This window comes from Canis lupus, chromosome 22 (genome assembly GCF_003254725.2).
Source record: "Canis lupus dingo isolate Sandy chromosome 22, ASM325472v2, whole genome shotgun sequence".
Taxonomy (NCBI): domain Eukaryota; kingdom Metazoa; phylum Chordata; class Mammalia; order Carnivora; family Canidae; genus Canis; species Canis lupus.
Window position 1 is genome coordinate 31256679 of NC_064264.1, and position 24974 is coordinate 31281652.

General features: G+C 37.8%; 1 protein-coding gene across 3 annotated transcripts in view; it reads left to right on the plus strand.

Annotated features, from left to right (window-relative positions):
• Positions 1-24974, plus strand: part of SLAIN1 (SLAIN motif family member 1) — a 59424-nt gene that overhangs the window by 4070 nt on the left and 30380 nt on the right. For 2 of the 3 annotated variants that reach the window (XM_025441052.3, XM_049099256.1), the window contains exon 2: positions 10802-10941. In XM_025441052.3, the coding sequence (XP_025296837.1) occupies positions 10802-10941 (140 nt within the window). Of the gene's footprint in view, positions 1-10801; positions 10942-15054; positions 15130-24974 lie in introns of all 3 variants that reach the window. The other variant, XM_049099257.1, reaches the window with a different exon arrangement.

Consider the following 24974-nt stretch of genomic DNA (forward strand, 5'->3'; position numbering starts at 1 on the left):
AGTGAATTGTAAAATCAGTATTTGCTTGATGATAGCTCATTAATGAACAGTCAGTCAGGTCTCTTAAGTCTTTTTTCCAAACAGTTATTTCACCCCTAAGTATCTTCTGTTTACAAAAAAAAAAAAAAAATGTGAGAAGGATGGTGTGTTCCTCTTTTCCTTTTGATGAAAAGCTTTGAAACAGTTGTTTCATTTAAAATATTTATCTCAATTGAAATTAAATTATTTAATTTTGCTTTAATCTTAGCACTGGGCTGCTAGAATTAAATGTCTCAGAAAATTAGACTGTGGTTCCAGAACCCTAATTTTTTTTTTTTAAGATTTATTTATTTTGGAGGGAGAGCATGCTCATGAGCTGAGAGGGGCCAAGGGAGAGGCAGAGAATCTCCAGCAGATTCCCTATTGAGCAGGGAGCCCAATGCAGGGCTCAAAATCAAGAGTCGGACACTTAACCGACTGAGCTACCCAGGTGCCCCTATAACCTTCCGTCCAGTTATAATCCCGTAGTAAACTTCACATTCTGCTATATGGATTTTTCAGTAATGCTACTAATTTGATGGCCTTAACTCTCTAGAATGCCATTAGGCTAGAAAGTAAAGGGGAGAATCTCAATATCGGGAGCAAATAAGCTACAAGGATTGAAAAATTTTTAAAAGATTTTATTATTCATGAGAGACACAGGCAGAGACACACGGGGAGGGAGGAGAAGCAGGCTCCATGCAAAGAGCCCAATATGGGATTTGATCCTGGGAATCCGGGATCAGGCCCTGAGCCAAAGGCAGATGCTCAACCGCTCAGCTACCCAGGTGTCCCCCAAGGATTGAAATTTTGATGCATGCCTGGAACATGTGGCTGGATGATTTGCCAGTCTGTATGGAAGGAGGTTTTCAAGATCACTGCCTCAATGTTCCCAGGCTGGCAAGCACCAGGGTATCAGGAAGAGAAATCAGATTAGTGTAAAGTTGCAGGGGGAGCAGTGAGTTGTTAACTGCATACTAGACCTTTCCATGACCCGTTTCAGCTCCTCTATTGCATGATTGAGGGACTGAAGCTCTGAGGTGAAGTGACTTGCATAGCTCCTCCAGTTTTTTATTCAAAGATTAAGACCACAGTTCAGATTGTTCAGACAGATTCAGAAGTGTTTACACCACTGATATTTTTCCTGAGCTTGGTTATGACCATTAGCGTGTTATAGTCTGTTTAGTGGATTGTCCAGCATCTCTTTGTTTTTTAAAAAAAGAGCAGCAGGATATAAAATCAGAATGCATCATATCCTACAACACGAATTTGTCTTGATTAAACTTATTTCGTTTTACATGTGTGTGCCCTGGGTAGGCATGGCAAGTGTATTGGTGTGTTATGGTCACAGATAGAAAAATGGCATTTTACATCTTTTGAAAGCACAATGGTCTTGGGGAAAGCAGGTGGCAAAGCAAAATGGTCTTGGGGAAAGCAGGTGGAAAAAGCAAAAACTCTTGAAGATAGGGTAGCACTGGGGAAAGCACGGTCTTGCACACCTCAATCAGGAAGACAATTCTATATTCAGAAAATGTCAAGATAAAAATATGCCAGTCAACATAAAATACAGCCCCATATAGGGCTTTTATTTTAGTGGAGTGTCAGAAGAATATTGAGACTTATATAAAAGGGATGTGGCAGAGATTTTGAACTTGCCCAATTGGAAAGGATAGGAGAAAAGTTCAAAATTATATAAGGGGAAAAGGGTGATATGTACAAATTAAGGAAAATTTAATGAATGAGATATTTATCTTTCATGTGTCACACCAAGACCCCGGACAGTTGGCTAAATCCTTGCCAATTCTTCATCAAAACTGCTGAACACCTTGTACTATACATATGGCACAGCTAAATTAGACCACCTAAACTGTTTTTTTTTTTTTTCCATAATTGATTTTCAGTGAAAAGACCAGAGGGTGCTTCAGTTTCTGACAAATGCTAATTGAAAACCGCAGTGTTTTCTAGAGGCAAACAGAGTTGAGTGAAGTATGTGCTGAGGTCCTCGAGAAACCCTGCAGTGAGACACCGAAATAGAATCTAGCTCTGACTGCGGGGCGGGAGAGACAGTCTGCTGGAGGACAGTTCCATAACTCAAATTTGGACTTCATGTGTCCTTTTAATAGCTTAGTGGTGGTAAGATTACTTTGCAGTGGCTGACCAGTGTGACCCTAGCAGGTGCTGGTTAATCAAACATTTCAGTTTGACTAACGATTGATTGATTGTGCTTATCAGGGCCGATATCTTAACTTTCCTTAAAATGGAACTTACGATGATTGAAGGCTCTTGAATTACATGTCTGAAAATTGCCACGTATTCTTTCTCAGTGATAGGTCTGTAAAAGAGATGTATATATTTGCTCTATCATTTTTTTATTATTCGAAGGATGATGTTCGAGCCAAACATTTACTTGAGAATAACTGATTTTTCTAGATAGTTATAATAACTTCTTTTGAAGCACCAGGTTGTTGTTGTTATAGTGGGCTTTGTGGTTTCCTGTCCTCCCAGTATTAGCACTTGTATTAAGTGAGGGCATCCAGAATGTGAAATGTATGGAAAGGAAGAGGTTCTATGAGAAAGCTAATCCTTTCTAGCCACATGCCTTTGGAAGTTATTGAAGCAAAGTCAAAGAAAAATAATGTGACATTTTAAAAGATAGCTTTTCTAATATTTGAAGAATTCTCAAGTTTTGGATGAAGGTTTTTCTTCTATCTTGCCAGATTCAAATATACTTTAATTAGTAGAACTACAGAAGTTGAAAGAGCAGTTTGTAAGTCAGCAGGGATATTGTATTAATGATGGCAAAATAGGATATTGTAATAACAACAAATAAGGTGATTTTGGTGACTTTTTGGAAGATTGAGACCATTGAGGAGAAATAGAAGTTTTACTTTGCTTGTCTGATTTTGGAGTTATGTCGTACTCAAGGAATTTTGGAGCTACATGATCACTGTCTGCTTTTTTTCTTCTTTCTTCAGATCCAGCCCTAGGCCTCACCATAGAAATAGTAGGCTCATAGTAGGCTATCAAGGGTACATTGTTTGGAGACTGACTCTGAAAAAGATCATTTGTCTTAATACCATACATTTGCACAGTGCTTCTAAAGTTGTATCAAAGTAATGCAATTAATAGGACGTAAGCAGCAAGGATCTTTACAGAAAGCAACAGCCCTTCCATCATTCCTACCTCCAAATCCTCCACACAGGCATCACTTGATACTGTTTCTTTTGCTCTTTATTTCTGAACAGTCACTTGTACTACATGATCTTAGACATCTGTAGACTTGTTTTGGAGGATGAAGACAAAGCTTTCTTCTCCTCACTGCCAAACCACCAGATCTTCCTTTTTCATGATGGTTTTCATAATTTTTATAGTAAATCCTATGTAACACCTATATTATAACAGTTGTTAACTGAGCCCTGTTAATCCTATGTTACATTTATTTCCCTCTAATTCCTTTTTTCCCTCCAAGAGTTAGTAATGGCCTTTCTTTTCCCCCTTCAATTTCTTTAATCCCTATTACTAATTTTTCAAATACTCTACTGGAGCCATAAATTCCTTGATAAGTTCATACATATTTGACAGTCTCTTAAATCTGTTTTAAAAAATTTATTTTGTAATTCCATCCCTCCTGGAACTCTTAAGCCCATTGCTCCAGTCTTTACTTTTTAGGCTGCATGCACAGTGCTGTGTTAATGGGAATTCCTCAGGTTTCTTGCTTATGTGGGACCTCTCATTTTTAAGATTCTTTATCTTCATCTTTCAGTTATTCTAGTAGGTGGGGCACAGCCTCCAGTAGTTTTCTGAGAAAGAACATATGTATGAGAAGTACACTGTGAACTTCTGCTTATTTAAAAATGTCTTTATCCTCATAAAAGATTCATAGTTGGGCTGGGTATAAAAAGCCTAAGTCACTTTCTCTTATGTTTGAAGGCATTGTTCCATTTTGTTCTAATTTTTACCATGTTTTAGACTTTGAAGTACACTGTTATTTGGATACCTAATCCTTCTTGACTTTTTTAGTTTTCTTTATCCCTAGTTTTCTAAAATGTCTTGTTGTACCTTGGTATGGGACTCTGTTGTACTGGACATTTGTGGGTGTTCTCACTTTAGAACTCAATGGCCTGCCTTCAATTCTCTAATTTTCTGCCGCTTTTTAAAAATAAGCTTCTCTCTGCATGTGTGCATGTGTGTATGTGTATGTTTTAGAACCTGTGATAATCAGATGTAGGCTTACTTGGTGCGAATTTAATTTTTTTATGACTTCTGTCATTGTCAGTCTGTGTCTTTGTTTTGCATTTGGGAAATTTCTTAAACTCAGTCTTCCAAACTCATTGAATTTTTTTGTTCTGCTAAAATAGTTCCATTTCCTAAGAATGAAGAAACTTTCTTTTTAAATATTTTTTTTGTGAATGTAACATTTTATCTGATGATACCAAGTATGGTTGTCTTGGGTTTTTCTTCAGTTCTCTGCATTGTTTTCTCATTTCTTCCCCCTCTACTTTTAGACTCAGGCTTCTAATGTAAAAGGAATATTCTAAGTATCTGGTGTTACTGATTATTTGCTTATATCCCAAGGGGGTAGGTATTGAAGTTGATCTAAAGTTCTGCATAGTGGTGCTTTTTACCAAGTGATTGGATGGGTAGCCAGTTCAAATTTCAGTTTTTCTAAGTCTTCTCTTGGGTTAATCTGTCTCTAGACACAAACTTCTGTACTCCTGGGAGCTATAAGTAAGGCAGTCAATTCTAGGAATGTGAAGAGAAACTGAGACTAGGTTTACATGTTAACCAGTTAACATGTAGACTTCATTTCATTCCTCTGGTTCAGTAAAGTACTTAATCTTACCTTTAGCTAAATTTGATGTGCCTGAAGTCAGCTTCTGGGTCAGCCTCTGGCATTAGGTTGTGATGGAGAAGAGGTGGTGGGAGTGAGCACTGCTTTTGAATATGCTACAAGGTTGTATGGTCAAATGAAAGAACTATATTACATAGGTCCTAAGGAATTAAGAAAATCTTTTTATAGAATTACCCTATAAGCAAAAAAAAAAAAAAAAAACCCCACAAAAACTACCAGCAAAAAAATCCAAGTGGTGGGAGTACCTAAAATCCTGAGTTAACATTTAACATGGTGGTAGAAGTCTTCTAATGGAGGATATGAGCAGTTCTTATGATGCTAGAGGTAATGAGCAGAACAGTGTTTCACACAGTAACTTCAAGTGGCAGCTGAGAGGGATTTGAGTGTAAGCAGAGACTCAGGCAGTGATGTGAGTTTTTGCATGTATAAAAAGGTGGCGATAACTTATTAAAGCTGTTGAAAGAGAAGTTCCATTTCCTCTCTAAAAAAAGAAAAAAACTAAATAAAAAATAAAAAAAGGGGTACTTGGGTGGCTCACTCAGTTAAGCATCTGAGTCTTGATTTTTTTTTTTTTAAATATTTTATTTATTCATTTATGAGAGACAGAGAGAGGCAGAGACACAGGAAGAGGGTCTCCAGGATCACGCCCTGAGCCGAAGGTAGACGCTCAACCACTGAGCCACCCAGGCGTCCCTCTGAGTCTTGATTTTGACTCAGGTCATGATCTCAGGGTTGAGAGATCGAGCCCTGTGTCGGGCTCCACACTGGGCATGGAGTCTGTTTAAGATTCTCCCTCTGCCCCTCCCTGCCATTCCCCTCCCACCCCCCACCCTGGCAAAATAAAATTCCAGAGTTGACAATTTACTGGCTCATTTGTGTCAAGGCTGTGGCACCTGCTTCTTTGTTTCACCTGGAATGGCTACTCAAGTCTCAAGAACATTCAAGGATAGAAAACACTTCCTGTGTTGTGAATTTTTTTTAGCCTTATTGACGCATAAGTGAAGTATAAGCTGCGTATATTAAAATATGCAGGTCTTTATGTATATATACACACCCTTAAGACCATCACCACAATCAAGGGAGCGAACACCTTAATGCTCCCAGTTTTTGTGGCCCTTTGTGTTCTCTGGCTCCTGCCTATTTCCTGTCAAGGCAGCCAACCACTGGTCTGCTTTCTGTGAGTCTAGAATAGTTTGTGTTTTCTATATTCTCATACCTATGAAATTACATTGTATGTACTGTTTTTCATTTGTTTTTGGTCTGGCTTCTTATACTCAAGATAATTATTTTGAAATTCATCTGTGTTACATGAATCAATTCATTCCTTCATATTGTGAGAACTGTTAGATTGCATGGATGTAGCAATGTTTTTTTATTATTCATATGTCTTATGAACATCTTGGCTGTTTTCAAGTTTTGGCTATTACAAATAAGTCTTTGTGGGGGCACATGCATTCATCTCTTTTGAATAAATACTTAATAGCTGTTGAGAGGCTGGAACAGAGAGGACGTGTATGTTAACTTTTTAGGAAGCTGCCAAAATCTTTCCCCAACTGGTTATGCTGTTTCACATTTCCACTAATACTGTGTGAGAGGTTCAGTTGTATCTCCTCATACTAGTCATGGCCAATTTTTTCTTTTTTTAAGATTTTATTTATTCATGAGACACAGAGAGAGGCAGAGACATAGGCAGAGGGAGAAGCAGGCTCCATACAGGGAGCCCGATGTGGGACTTGATCCTCGGACTCTGGGATCACACCCTGGGCCCAAGGCAGATGCTCAACCGCTGAGCCACCCAGGTGTCCCAACAGCCAGTCTTTAATTTTAGCCACTCTAGTAGATATGTGGTAGTACCTCATAGTGGTTCTGCTTTGCATTTTTTTTTTAATGACAGATGATGAGCTTATTTTCCAAATGCTGTTTGCCATTCATAGATTTTCTTTGGTGAAATGTCTGTTCAAATCTTCTGTACATTTTTAAAAATTAGATTATTGAGTTTGCAGTTTTTATGTATATTCTACATACATGTCTTTTTTTTTAAAAGATTTATTTTTATTTATTCATGATAGAGAGAGAGAGAGAGAGAGAGAGGCAGAGACACAGGAGGAGGGAGAAGCAGGCTCCGTGCTGGGAGCCCGACACGGGACTCGATCCCGGGACCCAGGATCGGGCCCTGGACCAAAGGCAGGCGCCAAACCGCCGAGCCACCCAGGGATCCCCCATACATGTCTTTTTGATCAGATATGTGATTTGCAAATATTTTTACCCAGTCTATGGCTTATCATTTATTCTCTTATCTGTCTTTCAAAGAGCAAAGATGTCATTTTTATTTTATTGAATTCAAATTGATAAATTTTTCTTTCTTTTTTTTTTTATAAGTAAGTCTTTTTTTTTAATTTTTATTTATTTATGATAGTCATACAGAGAGAGAGAGAGGCAGAGACACAGGCAGAGGGAGAAGCAGGCTCCATGCACCGGGAGCCCAACGTGGGATTCGATCCCGGGTCTCCAGGATCGCGCCCTGGGCCAAAGGCAGGCGCCAGACCGCTGCGCCACCCAGGGATCCCGATAAATTTTTCTTTTATGGATCATACTTTCCATCTAAGAAATTGTATCTAAGAAGTACTTGCCAACCTAAGAACACAAAGACTTTGCCCATGGTTTCTTTTAAAAATTTGTAGTTCTAGGTTTTACATTTTTGGAAATCTGTTTTGAGTTAACTTGAATATTATGTGAAGTATGGGTCAAAATTTATTTTTTGTATTTGGATATCCATTTGTTTCAGCACGATTTGCTCAAAAGACTGTCTTTTCTTCATTGACCTTTATACTTTATTAAGAATCAGTTTTCTGCATGCATGTAGTTCTAGAGCATCTTGTTTCCCCATTGATCTATATTATCTTTGTCATACTAAACTGTCTCCACTACTATAGCTTTGTAATATGTCTCAATCAAGGATAACTCTCCAACTTCATTGTTTTTTAAAGGTAGTTTAGACTATTCCATAGTTGACTAATTTAGTGGCTGATTTATGTCAGGGCTGTGCATTTCCATATGAATTTTAGAATCAGCTTTCATATTTCTTCAAGTAGCTTACTGAACTTTTGGGATTTTGCTAAATGGATAAGTTTAGGGATAACTGACATCTTAACAGTATTTAGTCTTCTGAACTGTGAAACATAGTCTGTCTTTCCATTTAGATCTTCTTTAGTTTCTCAGAATGTTTTGTAGTTCTTAGCATATAGGGGCTTGACATCCTGTATCAGATTTATCTTAGGCATCTAACATTTTTATGCTATTGTAAATGGGAAGTGAAATTTCAAAAATACTGATTGTTGCTAATATAGAATTGCAGTTAACTTTCGTATTTTGATCTCGTATGCTATTGTCTTTTTCCTAAACTTCCTTATTAGTTTTAGTATCTTTTTTGTAGGTTCCTCTGATTTTTTACATAGATGATCATGTAATCTGTGAATAAAGATAGATTGACTACTCACTTCCAGTCTAAATGTTTTTATTGCATGATTGCAGTAGCTAGAACCTCTAGTCCTTGTTTTGTTCCTGATGTTAGGGGAAAAGGGTTCAATATTTCACTGTTAAGGATGCTATTTTTGTAAATGTCTTTATTCAGATCAAAGGTGTTACTTTCTATTCTTTTATCAGGCTTTGCTGTGCTGTGGAGGGCTTTTCTGTGTTGTTAAGATTATTATATGCCTTTCCTATGTTAAGCTACACTGATTGAATGTTAAGCCAACCTTTCATTCCTGGGATAAACCCCACTTACTAATGATGAAGTATCCCTTTTGTATATGGTTGGACTCAATTTGCTAAAATATCCAGATTTTTGCTTCTACATTCATGAAGGATATTGGTCTTCAATTTCTTTTCTGTGTGATATTTGGTAGAATTCAGCAGTGAAACCTTTTGGGCCTAGACTTTTTGTTGTGGGTTTTACTTTTACATCCTTTTACTTTTAACCTGTGTGGTTATATTTCAAGTGCATCTGTTGGAGACAGCATATAATTGAGTCCTTTCTGACTACTTTAAAAATAAGGAGAAACTTGCCCATGTGCCCATCAGAATATTTCCCCTTAGTATTTATTGGCTAGAATTGTATCCAGAGCCTTTGCCTAAAACAGAGGGGGCAAACAGGAATGATAGAATTACTTAATTGGTTTAGCCCAGTGCATCTGTCTCCAGGTGAAGTCTCCAGACAGTAGTACCAGCATCACCTGGAAACTTGGTAGACATTCAAATTCTTTGGCCACATTCCAAACCTTCTGAATTGGGTAGATTAGACCTGCCTGCAATCAAGGGTTATCAATTTGTGTTTTAACAAGCCCGTTGAGAGATTTTGATGTACCAAAGATTGAGAACAGCTGACTTAGACTAGCCTTTGGATAACTGGAGTGAGCTACCAGTACTGTACTCTTCAGGGGTGAGGGTGGAAAGCATGGATTTATATAGGTAGGTATTAATCTTGTCATAGTAGACTGAAATGAGCCCAGGAATAAGAATTTTTTAATTAATCAGTATTCTCCTGATGAAGGGAGGACTGTGGGGGCAAACTAAGGGAAGAATGGTGTATTAGGTTTACCACTGAATCGATTAAAAGATATTTTAGAATATGCATCTGTAACAGAAGTTAGCAAACTGTGTCTTAGAGTCAAGTTGGCCCTGCTGCATGATTTGTATGGCTGGACAGCTAGATTTATACATTTTTAAATGACTGAAAAAACCTCCAAAAGAATACTATTTCATGACATTGAAAATTATGGGAAATTCAAGTTTCAGTGTCTGTAAATAGTTTATAGGAACACAGCCCTACTTACTCACAATACATACTATCTATGATACTTTGGGGCTGCCATAATGGAATTGAGGGGTTGTGACAGTGACTGTGTGGCCCACAAAACCTAAATATTTACTAGCTGCCCCTTAATAGAAAAAGTTTGCCAAGCTCTGGTCTGTACTATTTCCTAACCATCTTGGGTAATTGAAGAACTATTTTGACAGGTAGGGGTCCCGACTGTAACGGTATAAGAATAAATAATGAAGTTATGGTATTTCAAGAATACATACTCATTAGAATCATGGTAGCTTTGTTTAAAGGAGTATTACTTTAAAGTGATTTGCAATGATAATACAGCTTTATAAATAAAGGTTAATTACTAGAAGCAGTGATTATTAAAATTTTTTTCTCTTTTTTAGTCAGCTAGAAAGCTGAACCTTTTTTGTATAACCCTAAAAATATTCTATAGTTTACCTTAGCGCCGTGTGTCAGAGAGAAAATCTTTAACTTAAAGTGCCTCGTGGTGGTTATTTTGAATTCTACCCATTGCTGTGTAAAGGTACAGATACTGAAAGCAAATTTTTCCTTAAACATATCTTTGGAAGCTCTTTGGCTCTCGTGAGAAAGAGGCACATAACTAGTTTGGATTTGAGATGTGGCGAGGAGGGGATATCTATTATTTAAGGGCTGAGAGAATCAACAGACTTTCACTTATTTTTTTAGACTGATATTTTTAAAAAGCACATACAATTTGCCTTGTTTGCTAGGTCATGTTTACACACATTCGCCCAGTTTGTCTAAGATTCTGTTGCTAAAGAGACAGATGAAAGGGTTCATTTCTACCAGTGCAAGTGAGGTAGTCAGATTGTCACGGTACTTGTTCAAGGCTAGTTCAGTAACAAAAGCCTCTGATGTCTGACTCTGAGACATAGTTTCTTGAAGTCCCCATTCCCACCAGGCTATAGAAATCATCACATTTTATTTGGGTTTATTTGCCTGTTAAGAAATAATTTCGATATTTGAAGCAATCCAATGTGAGTTGTTTCCATAGAAACTGTTAAATACATGTTGTTTTCCCTAGAAGAGAGGTCATCTCTATAAACCTATATAAACCTATAATGTAGATTTCTTTTTTTAAGGTTATACGTTGGCTCTTCAAAGACATTCACATCATCAGAGAAATCCCTGAGCCCTTTGCAGTGGTGTAGACACGTCCTAGATAACCCGACTCCAGAGATGGAAGCAGCAAGGCGTTCCCTGTGCTTTAGACTGGAGCAAGGTAATTTCAAACCTGTACATTTATGCTCTCAAACTCTTGCCACTATCAATTCTGTTTTCGTTGCTGGTTTTGGAACTGACACTTCAATGGAAAAGCCTTCCCCAAAGGTGCAGCGATTGCATGCGATTTGCTTCACAATCCTTCCGCACCAGGGTTTCTCAATGTAGAATATATTTATTTTCATGCTTGTTTTTAGCCATATTCTTAGTTTTCAGTTTGTAGCAAACGGTAGGAATACATATTATTTTTCTGTGTTTTTTTTTTTTTCTTCTATTTGCAGATATACCAGAAGGTAACATGGTTCAGCCTTAAATTCTCTGGGGATTAGTAACATGGTGGTGTGACTGAATTCCAAGAAGGAAAACTAAAGTTTCTTTGGGACCTGAGTATTGACCTTTTTGAGTTCCATAAATACTTAGTTGGTTGTATAACTGGAAGTCCTAACCTTTATAAACTGGGAAATAATCTTTATATTGTATATGACATTTATTGACTTATGAGGCCCAACATAAGTTTAAAGGAAAAAAAAAATTAGGACTGTTGTGGAAGGAAGAGCAGCCAAAGGAATTAGCAGTCCTTAGCTCCTTGCCATTTTATGTTTGATTAAGGCAGTGATTACTTAGGTTTTTGCTCATCTCTTAACCTCTCGGTATCTTTTTCTATCTAGGAGCACTGTTTCCATTCCATGGACTACTTGTATCCAAGTCACACTTGAACTTGGAAATGCAGATTCCTTCCTTTTCCAGATTAAACAACCAGAGTAGCTGCAAGTAGGGCCATGGGGATTTGCATTGACAAGTTCACCAGTGTGATTGTTACACACAGTGAAGTTTGAGAACACTACCTGTGAAGCTCTTCAGGGATAATGATGGTTATCAAAATCTGGACATGAGACATTATATAATAGGTGACATTTTTTTGAGCTCTGAATTCTGTGACAGTCATTACATTCAGTTCTTGACAGCCTTTATTTTATTCAGCCTAACCACACTCCTCTGAGCTAGGTACTATACTCACTTTTAGAGAAGAGACAGGTGAGGTTGAAAGAAGTTCAGAGGATTATTGGACCCAGAGCAAAACCCCAGAGGCAGAGCCAGAAGCTGGGTCTCCCTGACCTGAAAGACTGTCTTTCACCAATGTTCAATGCTATTTGTTTGTTTTTGTTTTTGTTTTTGTTTTTGTTTTTTTTTTTGGCACAGTCCTAAGTAAATATCAACAGAAATTTGTCTTAAATATTTGGGAAACTCAAAAGGCACGTTATTATTAACATTTTAACTAAAACAAAATAAGTGATTTAGTAATAAGTTGAAGGGTGGAAATAGGAACAAAGGTGTAGCACTAGGGTTAAAACTTTGGCAACAGATGCTTATCAAAGAGAGCAGCCTCGCTGAAACTCCTTTGCTGCATATCTATTCAGTCCATTTCCTAGTGGACTCCAGCCTTGATCCTATTCCCATTTACCCAACTGACCCCTAAGCAAACCATTAAATGCCTCTGGACTTTTTTAAGGTTGTATAGACTGTCTCTAAGGTTCTTGATTCAAGGACTCTTTATATGGACATTTTTATTTATGAATTTGGCTCAGTTTCATTTGAAGTAAAATTCAAATGAAATTCAGATAGAACTAGAATCATTTAGTTCAGAGTCAACACATTTTTTCTGAAAAGGACCTGATAGCAAGTATTTTAGGCTTTGCAGGCCATACATTCTCTACCATCAATAAAAAGCAGCCATAGATGCAAATGTTAATAAACAAAGCTGTGTTCCAATAACTCTTTATCTGTTAGACACTGAGATTTAAATTCTCCTATGATTTTTTTTCTAGGTGTCACAAAATATATTCTTTTGATTTTTCTGTTTCTTAACCATTAAAAAAACGCAAACCCATAAAAGCCATTCTTAGCTGGTAGGTATTATAGAACTGGGGTGAGCTGTATTGGGGTCACCCAGACCATAGTTTGCAACCCCTGCTTCATTTGCACACAAGGTAGATTTATATATAAAGTTGATTTAAAAAAAAAATAGAGGCTTTGTTAAATTTAATTTAATCCTTACTGGTGGCTGCTTTTGAGATTTGAGACCAAGTGCCCGATTATCTAATTTCCTTTCATTGACAAGGGGCTGAAGCAGAATGGTAAGGTTGTGAAGACATGAATTGATGTGCTGTAGTTTTATTCATAATGTATTTAAATTTCATGTAAGAGTTTAAGCAGAGAACTAGCTTTTCAAAACCTACCTTAGTGTTTTGCAAAATTTGTATATAAGTCTAAATCCTCTTTTGCTGTGAGATTAAATGCTTTTGTTCCGTAATCTCTTCATGAGATAAGAAGTCACTGTCTACCATAGGTTGTTCTTCAGATGAAATTTTTTTGAAATTTAACTTATATTTTGGGCACCTGGGTGGCTCAGTCGGTGAATCGTCTGCCTTAGGTTTAGGAAATAATCCCAGAGTCCTTGGATTCAGCCCCAAATCGGGGTCCCTGCCCAGTGGGGAGCCTGCTTTTCCCTCTCTCTCTGCCTCCTGGCTCCTATTCTCTCTGTCTCACTCCTATCTTAAATAAATAAGCTCTTTAAAAGAAAAAAAAAGAAGAAGAAGAAATTTAACTTATATTCATAAGGCAATTTGTCTACAGTTTATAAAGTATTAGTCTTATGGGTATTATAAGGAAAATAGCAGATTGCTACCCCATGTCTCATGCCCATTTGATTACCCAGATGTGGTATTTGTTTTGGTTTTGCTCTCTATCCCATTAAATTCCCATACCTTTGCAGCCATGGCTTGACTTGTCAACTTCTTGCTTTGGATGGTGAAGGTTTAATTCTTTGAACACTCTTTTCCCCTTACTCTTTTTCTTTGCACATCTTCCCATGTAGCTTTTTACCAATTTGGGGATGCATTCATATTGATTACAACAGAAATAATCCTATCTCAGCCATGCCGTGTTTTATCGTTATGTTTCTTTTTTCATCTAACCTTTTGTTTTTCCTAGAGCTAATTGTGAAAAGACACTTACATGATGTTTTTGGTTTTTGCCATTAATTTACCTCCAGTCTCTCCAAATAAACCAACTTCAGTGCAGTTAGATGTACAAATCCACCAAGGGTTTTATTTCCCTTTATGTTTGAATTGTTCCTGCTGGTACTGCCCTCTGACCACCTAGTATGCTCTGAACTGCTGCCCTGCAGGCTGGCATAGGGCTGTCCTTCTGGGACTTTCCCTCGCCCTTGTCCCAGGAATTCTGTCCTTTCCTCTGTGTAGCAGTGCCTGTTTCCTGGGGGCCATGCCTGCCTTTCTCTAATAGTCCCTCTCTCGGTGAAATTCATTCTCCTGTTGCCTTTTCAGGGGAGGAGGAGAGGAAAGAGGATATGGGGGAGGTAAACCTTGAGAACCTCCTATATCTGAAAATGTCTTAATTGTATCTTCAGTCTTGATTGTTCTTTGAGCTAGGTGTAGAATTCTAGGTTGGAAACCATACCATGTCTGACAGAGTTGGGAATACATTATTTCATTATACTTCAGCTCTGGGGTTGCTGTGGAAGTCCTGTACCTTTCTGATTTCTGGGAGCTTTCTCTAAAACACCTTTTAGATAGAATCTCAGAATCTTTTCATTCCTAGTATGTGACATTTTATTTTATTTTATTTTTTGTGCTAGTGAAGATTTTAACCAGGGAACTTGAATATTGCAAAATGTATTGCATTCTTTGTAAATCCCTCCTGCCCTCCAGCTTTCTCTATTCTTTCATTCTAGATACTGCTTTTAGCCAGAGGTTGAATCTCCTAGATTGATGTTCAGATTTTTACATTCTTTTTTTAAAGTTTTTTTTAATTTGTTTATTCATGAGAGAGACAGAGGGGGTGGGGGTAGAAACACAGGCAGAGGGAGAAGCAGGCTCCATGCAGGGAGCCTGACATGGGACTCCATCCCAGGTCTCCAGGATCACGCCCAGGACTGTAGGCGGTGCTTAACCTCTGAGCCACCAGGCTGCGCAGATTTTTATATTCTGTCCTGTTTTCTCTCCCTGGTATTGATGTTCTGTTTTCTTGAAGATTGTAAAAATTCCTCGCTGAAACTCCTTTGCTGCATATCTATTCAGTCCATTTTCTGTGCCAGGTACCTGTAGGAAATGGGAATGCAGCTGTGACTACACAGACGTCAAGCCCTTGCCATTGCTGAGTTTACCTTCTAGTACGTACACCTTCACTTAATCCTCCTGCTTTTGTATGATGCCCTTATTTGTGGAAGGCCTTGCCATTGCTGAGTTTACCTTCTAGTACGTACACCTTCACTTAATCATCCTGCTTTTGTATGATGCCCTTATTTGTGGAAGGTATCTTACATCTAGTAGCTTTTTATTTGTTTATTTAAGCAACAGAATAAAAATGGGAGACACACAGCTGCTTGGTGGGGGAGGCCATTGAGGGTTCCCCAGTATTTTCTTCAACAGTCATCCTGGTTTTGCTTCACTCTAAAGCTCCCTGCCCTCTCTGGTCTATGCTGCACATCCAGTTCCAGAACGTTCCAGGTTCTTGTTGGCTTGTCCCTCACTGTGGGCCCTTGAAGCAGAGAATATCAAAATCCAAGTCCATTACCTAATGTTTATCCCTTTTCCCTTTCTAAATCAAGTGACCTCCTCAGACTGATAATGACTTTTTTCCTGTCTGCTCTTCCTTGTAGGTTTAGAAGACTCGAGTTTGGCTGTCATTCCAGTGTGGGTTTCTTTCTTTCTTTCTTTTTTTTTTTTTTTTTTTTTTTACATTTTATTGTTTAGATATAATTGACAGTTTCAGGTCCACAATGTAGTAATTCATAATTTTATGCATTTTTCAGGGCTCATCAAGATAAGTGTAGTTATAATTCCCTTTATCTGTTTCACATATTTCTCCCTCTGCCCCTTTCCTGGTAATCACCAGTTCTCTGTCTTTAAGAGCCTGTTTCTTGGCCTCTTTTCTTTATTCATTTTGTTTCTTAAATTCCACATGAGTGAAATCATATGGTATTTGTCTTGCTTCACTTAGCATTATACTCTCTAGTTCCATCCACGTTGTTGCAATGGTAAGATTTCATTCTTTTTTATGGTTGAGTAATATTCCATTGTGTGTGTGTGTGTGTGTATATATATATATATATATACACACACACATATATATACTATATCTTTATCCATCTATCAGTAGGCACTTGGGTTGCTTCCATATGTTGACTCTCATAAATAATGCTGCATTAGATATAGGAGTGTGTATATGTTTTCAAGTTAGTGTTTTCATATTCTTTGGGTAAATACCCAGTATTTACTGAAATTACTGGATCATAGGGTAATTCTGTTTTTAAAGTCCTAGTCACAGCAGTAGGTAAGAAAAAGAAATAAAAGGCATCCAAATTGGTAAGAAAGAAGTAAAACTTTCACTATTTGCAGATGATGTGATACTATATATAGAAACCCTGAAAACTCCAGCAAAAAACTACTAGAACTGATAAATGAATTCAGTAAAGTCACAGGATACAAAATTAGTATACAGTAATCTGTTGCATTTCTATACACTAATAATGAAGTAACAGAAAAAGAAAACAATCCCATTTATAATTGGCACTAAGAATAATAAAATGCCTAGAAAGTAAAAGACCTGTACACTCTGAAAACTATAGTACACTGATGAAAGAAACTGAAAATGACACAAACAAGTGGAGGGATATTCCATGCTTATGGATTGGCAGAACGAATATTGTTAAAATATCCATATCACCCAGAGCAATCTACAGAAAAATTGCAATCCCCATCAAAATACTAACAATATTTTTCCTAGAACTAGAACAAATAATTCTGAAATTTGTATGGAACCACATAAGACCCAGAATAGCCAAAGCAATCTTGAAAAAAGAACAAAGCTGGAGGTATCACAATATTAGATTCAATATAAACTACAAAGCTGTAGTAGTTGAAACAGTATGGTACTGGCACAAAAACATACCACATAGATCAGTGGAACAGAATAGAGTCCAGAAATTAACCCATGCTTTATGGGCAATTAATCTACAACAAAGGAGGCAAGAACATACAATGGGGGAAAAGACCGTTTCTTTAACAAACGGTGCTGGGAAAACTGGACAGCTACATGAAAAAGAATGAAACTGGGCCACTTGCTTACACCATACATAAAAATAAACTCAAAATGGATTAAAGGCCTAACTGTGAGCCCTGAAGCCATATAATTCGTAGAAGAAAACAGATAGTAATTTCTTTGACATCAGCCATAGAAACATTTTTCTGGATGTGTCTCCTCAGTCAAGAGAAACAAAAGCCAAAATAAAGTGTTGGGACTCCACCAGAATGAAAAGCTTTTGCATAGAGAAGGAAACTACCAACAAAACAAAAAGGCAGCCCACTGAATGAGGGAAGAGACTTGCACATGATAGATCAGTAAGAGGTGAATATCCAAAATATAAAGAACTTATACACTCAACACCAAAAGAGCCAATTAATCTAATTAAAAATGGGTAGAGGACTGACCCCAGTAAACATTTCGCCAAAGACCTACAAATGGCTGGCTGGCAGACACATGAAATGGGCTCAACATCACTCATCATCTGGGAAATGCAGATTAAAACCACAATGAGATATCACCTCACAACCCTCAGAATGGCTAAAATCAAAAACATAAGAAACAAGTGTCGATGAGGATATGGAGAAAAAGGAACCCTTGTGTGCAGTTGATAGGGAATGCAAACTAGTACAGCCATCATGGGAAACAGTTTGGAGGTCCTTCAAAGAAATCCATTGTGGTTTTGTAAGAGAATAGGAAGGAATTCATATTTAGTCTTCAATATTGAAGAATTCTTACTGGCTTCCAATTAAGGGAGTTCTTGGTCCGTAATAGCCAATTTAACAGCAGAAATTATGGTTTTAACTTTATTCATTTAGTAGCATAAATATTTAATTGGGATAATGTGAGCATTTCATATTTTAGAACTTTCAAGTAATTCTACTGAAACACTGTTTCTACTTCATCAGCATTTCCAAGTAACAAATATTGAGCATTTTCTTTGAGAGCAAGTTCCTTTCCCTTCTTTTGAGTATAAATTGCCCAAGGGCAGTGACTTTGTTTTGTTGGTCACAAGGGCTAGAAGGGAACCCAACATATTATAGACACTGTTGCTAAAACAAATGAATTTTTGTTTAATTCTTTTTGAATCTAATGTCACAATTACTACTGTTACAATTTCAGTTTTGGTTTTGAACATTTTATGATGGGATGGAGTCTTTGCCATGCTTTACTTACAGGCCATCTCTTTGCTTCTTTTCTCTGTCTTGTGAAGCATTAGCTTGCAGCCTTGTTTCACCATTCACAAGCATGTTTACTTTAAAGTAGTCAGTTTTTACTTATTGTATTTTGTTGCAAAATGATGAGTGTTCATACGCTTCCCCCCTTTCCTCGTCCCCCAATTTAAAGACTCTCAACTAAAACCATCCTTGGCCGTGATAAGGACTGATGAGAGATTAGATCTTTTGAAAGGGTAGTGTTATTTCCTCTTTCTCTTTTCATGCCTCTCCCACTTTTTAACCAAGAGGTAGGTAAATATTCTCCACCTGTAGCCTGGGGCTTCAGATTAGATGCTGCTTCAGAGTGCAAACATGTTAGATATTTGGTTTCTATTTCTTGACCCTAATGCTTCTGGGAAGAAAATTACTTAAAAATTAAAGATAATTCCCTGTAGAACATGTGGAAGCGGGCCATAGTAGTGAGGAGCCAAAGTGTATCTAGTGGTGGACCTTCTCACCCCTCTGGTCCCACATACCCTTCCTTATCCCGTCTTACACTCCGGGGACTTAGCCTGTATGGTTTCCTTGGTTGCAAGTTAGCGGTCTTTTCTAGTTAAGTAAACTTCCCTGGAAATGCTTCTGAGTATGCTTGTAATCCTCTGTTTCTGTGGCTACACTGGGTAGCATTTCCCCTGAAGTTGTGCCTAATTGTGCAGTTGCTCATGAGCTCATTTGGATTGTAACTTTGCGAAGGGCCCTGTCTCTCTCCTTGCTGTCTGCCTTCTCAGGGAGGGTCCTCGCATAGCCTTCACTCTGTATCTGACAACCTTGTGACCATGGATAGGTAACAGAACTTGGTAAATTGCGGGGGAATGTATGGGAGCTTTGTGTCTTGTGGTTATGATTACAGGCTGATTAAAACCCTACCCTTCTAAAAAAAAAAAAACAAAAAAACAAAAACATTTAAGATAGTGCTGAAAGAAATGCTTTCTTCACAGCTACAGTTTTGCAAATTGGTTAAATGTGTATATTTAAGATACAATAGGACAATTACTTTCAGTGTAAGGTACACACCCACGTACCCACATGTATACAATGCCCTGAAATTCTCAGTTGACTTGGTCGATTACTATTTTAATTGAAAATTAATTAAATTGAAGCTTTTGTAGATCCCAAAAACTTTCCCCTTTTCCACACTGGTCTTTTAATATGCAAATTTCAGTTTATAAGGTCTTCTATACCAAGATCAACAAAGGCCAATTACTTAAGCTTTCTTAGTCCCTTCTGCATTTATATTTATTTTATAGAGTTGTTGTCAGATAATAAAGATGTTTGTAAAGCAGACATAATAAAAGCTTAAATATTAGGTCTCTTTCCTAATACATTTAAATAATGTAAATGGCTTTTTTTGGATAATGTATAGAAAGTAATGTTAAAAGTAAAATACTGATTGTTGAAAGTTAAATCTTTCAGTACTTCTTAATGTACAGTTTATTGGTATAAAATTAAGAAAGCCTAGAATAATATTTTCTTTTTTCCCCTCAAAACATTGGACCCTGAATATACAATTTTAGACATATTCAGTATTTGATTGGTTTTTCTCTTTGAAAATGGTCCTAACAATGTTTGTTATTTTCCATTTGGAAGTGTCTTGTTTTGTAAGCATCTTTTTTAAAAAAAATTTTAATGTGTATATGCCTTCTTTCAAGTAGATGAAGCATCTGATGATAGGGGCCTGTGCCTTGGTTTCCTTTTGAATTACCAGTGCTTAATAAGTTCTCAAACCTATTTTAAGTTCTGAATGTTTGAGTTTTTAAATATTTATTAATTTGAGTACATTTAAATTTCTTTCATGAGCAAAGAAACTAACTGAACATTGGTATTGTAAATGGCATCGAACTAACCAAGCTAAAGAAAATTACATAGTAGTGCTCATTAAAATGGTTAAAATGTTAGTGTTGGGGGTGGATATTTGAGTCTGTTTTGCTTACTGTGACCTTCCCAGTACCTAGACTAGTTCCTATTCCATTGTAGGTATTGAATGCTAATTGTTGAGTGAATGCATATGGTAGAAGGGTCTTAGATTTAGTAGTTAGACATTGTGCCCACTAATGCCTCACTGTTACTTAACCCTGATTAAGAGCAGGTCAGGGGGGATCCCTGGGTAGGTCAGTGGTTTAGCGCCTGCCTTCGGCCCAGGGCATGATTCTGGAGTCCCAGGATCGAGTCCCACATTGGGCTCCCTGTGTGGAGCCTGCTTCTCTCTCTCTCTCTCTCTCTCTCTCTTTCTCATGAATAAATTAAAAAAAAGAAAAAGGTCAGTATCCCATGACTTGTTTTATAGCTAGAAGTTTGTACCTCTTAATCCCCTTCATCTGTTTCACCTATCCCCCCTACCCCCACTCTTTCCTGCTGGCAACCAGAAGTTTGTTCTCTGTATTTGAGTCTCTCTGTTCTGTTCATTTGGTTTTTTTTTTAGACTTCACATATATGTGAAATCATATGGTATTTGTCCTTCTCTGGCTTATTTCACTGACCATCATACCCTCCAGGTCTATGCAAATAGTGTCAAATGACAAGATTTCATTCTTTATTGCTATATAATACCTCATTGTGTGTGTTCGTGTGTGTACACACCACATCTCCTGTCTCCTTTCATCTGTCAGTGGATGCTGAGGTTGCTTTCGGGTCTTAGCTATAGTAGATAGTGCTGTAATGAACATAGGGGTGCATATGTCTTTTTGGATTGGTGTTTTTTTCTTTGAGTAACCTAGAAGTGGGATTGCTGGATTGTCTGGTACTCCTCTTTTTAATTTTTTTAGGAAACGCCATGATAATTTCCATAGTGGCTACACCACTTTTCATTCCCACCAATAATTCACAAGGGTTCCCTTTTCTTCACATTGTCGCCAACACTTGTTATTTCTTGTTTTTGTAATACTAGCCAATCTAACAGGTGTGAGGTGATAACTCGTTGTTATACTTCAGCTAAGAAAAACCAGAAAGCATGTCACTTGTTTCTAGTGTCTTGCCTGGTGAGGGCATTTAACAGATTTCACAGGGCTATTAGAAAGATTTCAGGAAATGTTGACTATAAAATTACTTTGATCAATGTGAAGTGCTATGTAAATATATGGACACATTCCTGCTGTGCAATTCTTTATTCAGAATCTGGGCCAAAACATACAGGGAATCCTTTTAGTTTGGCTATTTATACTTGATAGGAAACTAATGGCATTTTTTTCTTGGGGGGTGGGTGGGTTTGTTTTTCTACTTATAAAGAAACTTATTAGAGTTGGGATCTCATATGGGAAGGTTTTTGGATGTAATTTACTTAAGAACAGTAGAAAGTTTAATACAACTTCCTTAGCTGTTCCTTTTCTTCTGCCTCTTCTTAAATCAATATGTACTCCATTTTTGATATGCTTTTCATTATTCTTCATCTCCCTTACCCCTTTTAAATTTTTTTAAAAGATTTTATTAGAGAGAAGACACGAGTGGTGTGTGTGTGGAGGGGGTGGGTGTAGGGAGAGGGAGAGACAGACTTCCTGCTGAGCAGGGATCCCAGGACCCCAGGATCAGAATCTGAGCTGAAGGCAGACACTTAACTGACTGAGCCACCAAGGTGCCTCGCCCCTTCCTCCACCCATTTTAGAGTGTTAAATAACAAACACCCATAGAACTTTCATGGGTAGCATTAACTCCTGTGATATCCAAAATTGAAATAAGGCTAATCTAGAGCCTTTCGTGAGTCTATGTCATGAGGTTGGGAAGTTAAAAAAACCAAATAACGATAAAAAAGCTTATCTAAGTAATTTGAAACACCCAGTATGTGGCTCAGTTAATTTGGGGCCAGTTAATAAAAGCTTATCTTGCCTGAAGATACTTGAATATCCATAACTATTGAATCAGGACAGGTCACATTTGAGGAGTGTGGGTATAGTTTTCACAAATAGTGTAGCCCTACACAATTACTATGTTGGGTCATGTTTCCTTATGAGCATCTTTCATTTCCTCTGGGATTATATGCTGAGCAAATGGAAATAGATACTGCTTCTTAATTGATCTTGCTTTTATCTTCCTATGATACCAGTTCCCGTGCTTCTCTTGGTGGTGATGATGTAGTATCCCTCTCTAAATTTAGCCAATTGTAAAGAAAGTTGTCCACTAATCCAGTGCTCTGAAGGTGGCCTTTTCATTTGTTAAAAGGCGAACAGATTGAACTGAGACATTAGGAAGCTTATCGAGTGTCTGTCTCCTGGACCCCATCCAGCCTCTCCTTGCCTGGCCCAAGATGCTATCTTCATCAGCTCATATTTCCAGTCTTGAGGTGCTCTGTCAAATTGGGAACACAAAATTAAAACTTAGTCTGTGTAGTTCATTTTAGGTAAGCTTTGTAAAGGAGTCCCTTTCTCACTGGAAAAATAATCAGGAATCATACTGAAATTTGCAGAGATAGGGCCTCTTGACATTTGCTCTTTATTATTTCTGTGTGCTAGAAATTGTAGACCCATCATCATGGCTGTGGGCTTTCATCTCATCTCTGCTTTGCTAATACGTTCAGAATAGTCCCAGTGTGTGTGCTTCAGTATTGGGAATGATATTTAGTACAATAAGTAGCATATCCATAGGGATTGTACTCCTATGAAATTTGCAGTTTCTAACCCATTATATCCAGCAACATGGATGTGTGTTTGCCAGATACTCCTCAACAGTCCTCCCCCTTTCTTTGGCTAATTACCAAAGAAATTGGAATTGTGTTTCTCTGTAGTTTTTTAATTTTGTTTTTATTTTGCATTTCCACCACAAGAAGGTTATTAAAATAAGCAAGAGCTTATGACAGTGCATAATGTTTGTTATAATGAATATATAATTGCCATGCTATTTTTTTTACCCTGAGGAGAAAAAAATAAAACTACAAAGAGATTCTCCCATGGTAGTTGTTTACTGCTTTCATTGTGCTCCTCTACTGACAGATTGAAATCGCTTTTATGGCAGTGGAATTTTATTTTGGTGGATGTTCATGCCTGTCTCTTGGGACTTCTACAGAATCTTCCATGTGGGCAAGAACTCATAGAGTCTCCTTTTCTGAAACACTGGGCCTTGGTTGGAGAATGCTTAGTCATGAAATAAATGCATGGAGTGCTTGCTGCCTGTGAGCACAGTGATAGGTATGAGAGGAGTAGAGTGGCGAGATGAACTCAATACCTAGCCTTTGGAACATGCAATCTAGTATAACCCAGTGTATAGGTAGCTGCCCTTGTGCTGCCTTTCTTCCTTTCCCTTAAAACAAACATGATGGTGCTAGCGGATCTGAGTCTGAGAGGGAAGGATGGCGGGGAAATGCTTTCCCAAGGATGTGACAGTGTCACGTCAGTAAGAGAGGAAAAAAAAAAAAGTCAGCAAGAGTTAGACTGTATTAAGAGATAACTTGGGGATGGGGCAGGGAGGGGAGAGGTGGGGTACAGAAGAGCAGCCCAGAGGCAGGAACAACCTGTGGAAAGATCTTGCAATGCAGTGAGACACCAGACTGACTGGAGAGGGAGAGAAAGAGCAAACGGAGAGGAAACGGCAGACCATTGTGGTGGGAATGTAGTAGTGAGAAAGCAGGAGCCCAGGGATTCTGTGTGAAATGAGAGAGAAGAGGAGAAGGGGGGGGTGAAGGGGAGATGGAGGGGCAGGGAACGTGGGGTGTTCAGGATGCCCAAGGATTCCCAAGTTTGTCTTCAGATGGCTAGGAAGCCTTTGGGTAGTTTTCAGCAATGGAGTGACCTGACCCTGAACAGGAAGGTGACAGAGTCTTAACAGAATTGTTAATTGTTAGGGGCCTTTTGTGAGGTCTGGTAAGATGTGGAGAATGAAATGGTCATCTTAGAAATTCTTAGCTAGGTGAGTGAAGTTAGGCTTGAGCACTTTCTAGTTTTGAGGGGATTCTTTAACTTAGATAAACTTAGAAATGTTTTTTTTTTCCTTCTGCTTTTCTCATTTATATCCTGTATTTCTTGTATGACTTCATATGCAAAGTGGTCATTTAAAATATGGCCAAAGTCTTCATGATACTCAATTTACTTTGAAAATCTAAAACTTTGATTTTCTCCATTATTTAAAATACACAGAACTTTATATGTTTATATAGTAACAGGTTTCATACGTTTGAATTTTGGAGCTCTTGTCAGTTTTTGTGAGTTTAATTTTTTAACATTGTAGCTATAAAATTGTATTTCAAGGAAATGGGATGTGTGTGAGAGTGAAATTCAGATATATTGTGTGTCTTCATATACACGTGTACATATCTACGTACATGTTCAGTCTGATCTTCATTTTTATGGCATTTTTAGATAAGCCAAGTTGTATCAGTAAAAGGATATTCAGTAGGAGTTGCTGGCATGCGCTAAAAGATGATGACTGCAAGTAGTTGGACGTTTAGAATTCAGCATAAAACCAGATACCTATTCTTAATGATAGATCTAAGCATGGGATTCCCTACCCCTGATTGAGAAGCAGAGCTTGAGGGAACTTTAGTTGTGATGTCCACGTTAGACTGAGCAGGGCTAGGAGGACTGTTAGATGAGCTTGTAAAGCAGTCCACTCCTAGCATAAAGACCGCCCGACTTTGCACCATTGGGATCCTCAGCTACTCTGCTGCTGCCCATCTAGGCATCTCATGGAAAGTTTGCATATGGGATAATCCAGGCATTTATGTAGTGCCTGTTATCTGTCTTTCTTTTATGTTGGAGACCTATTGGGATAATACCTATGCTGGTGCAGAAGAAAC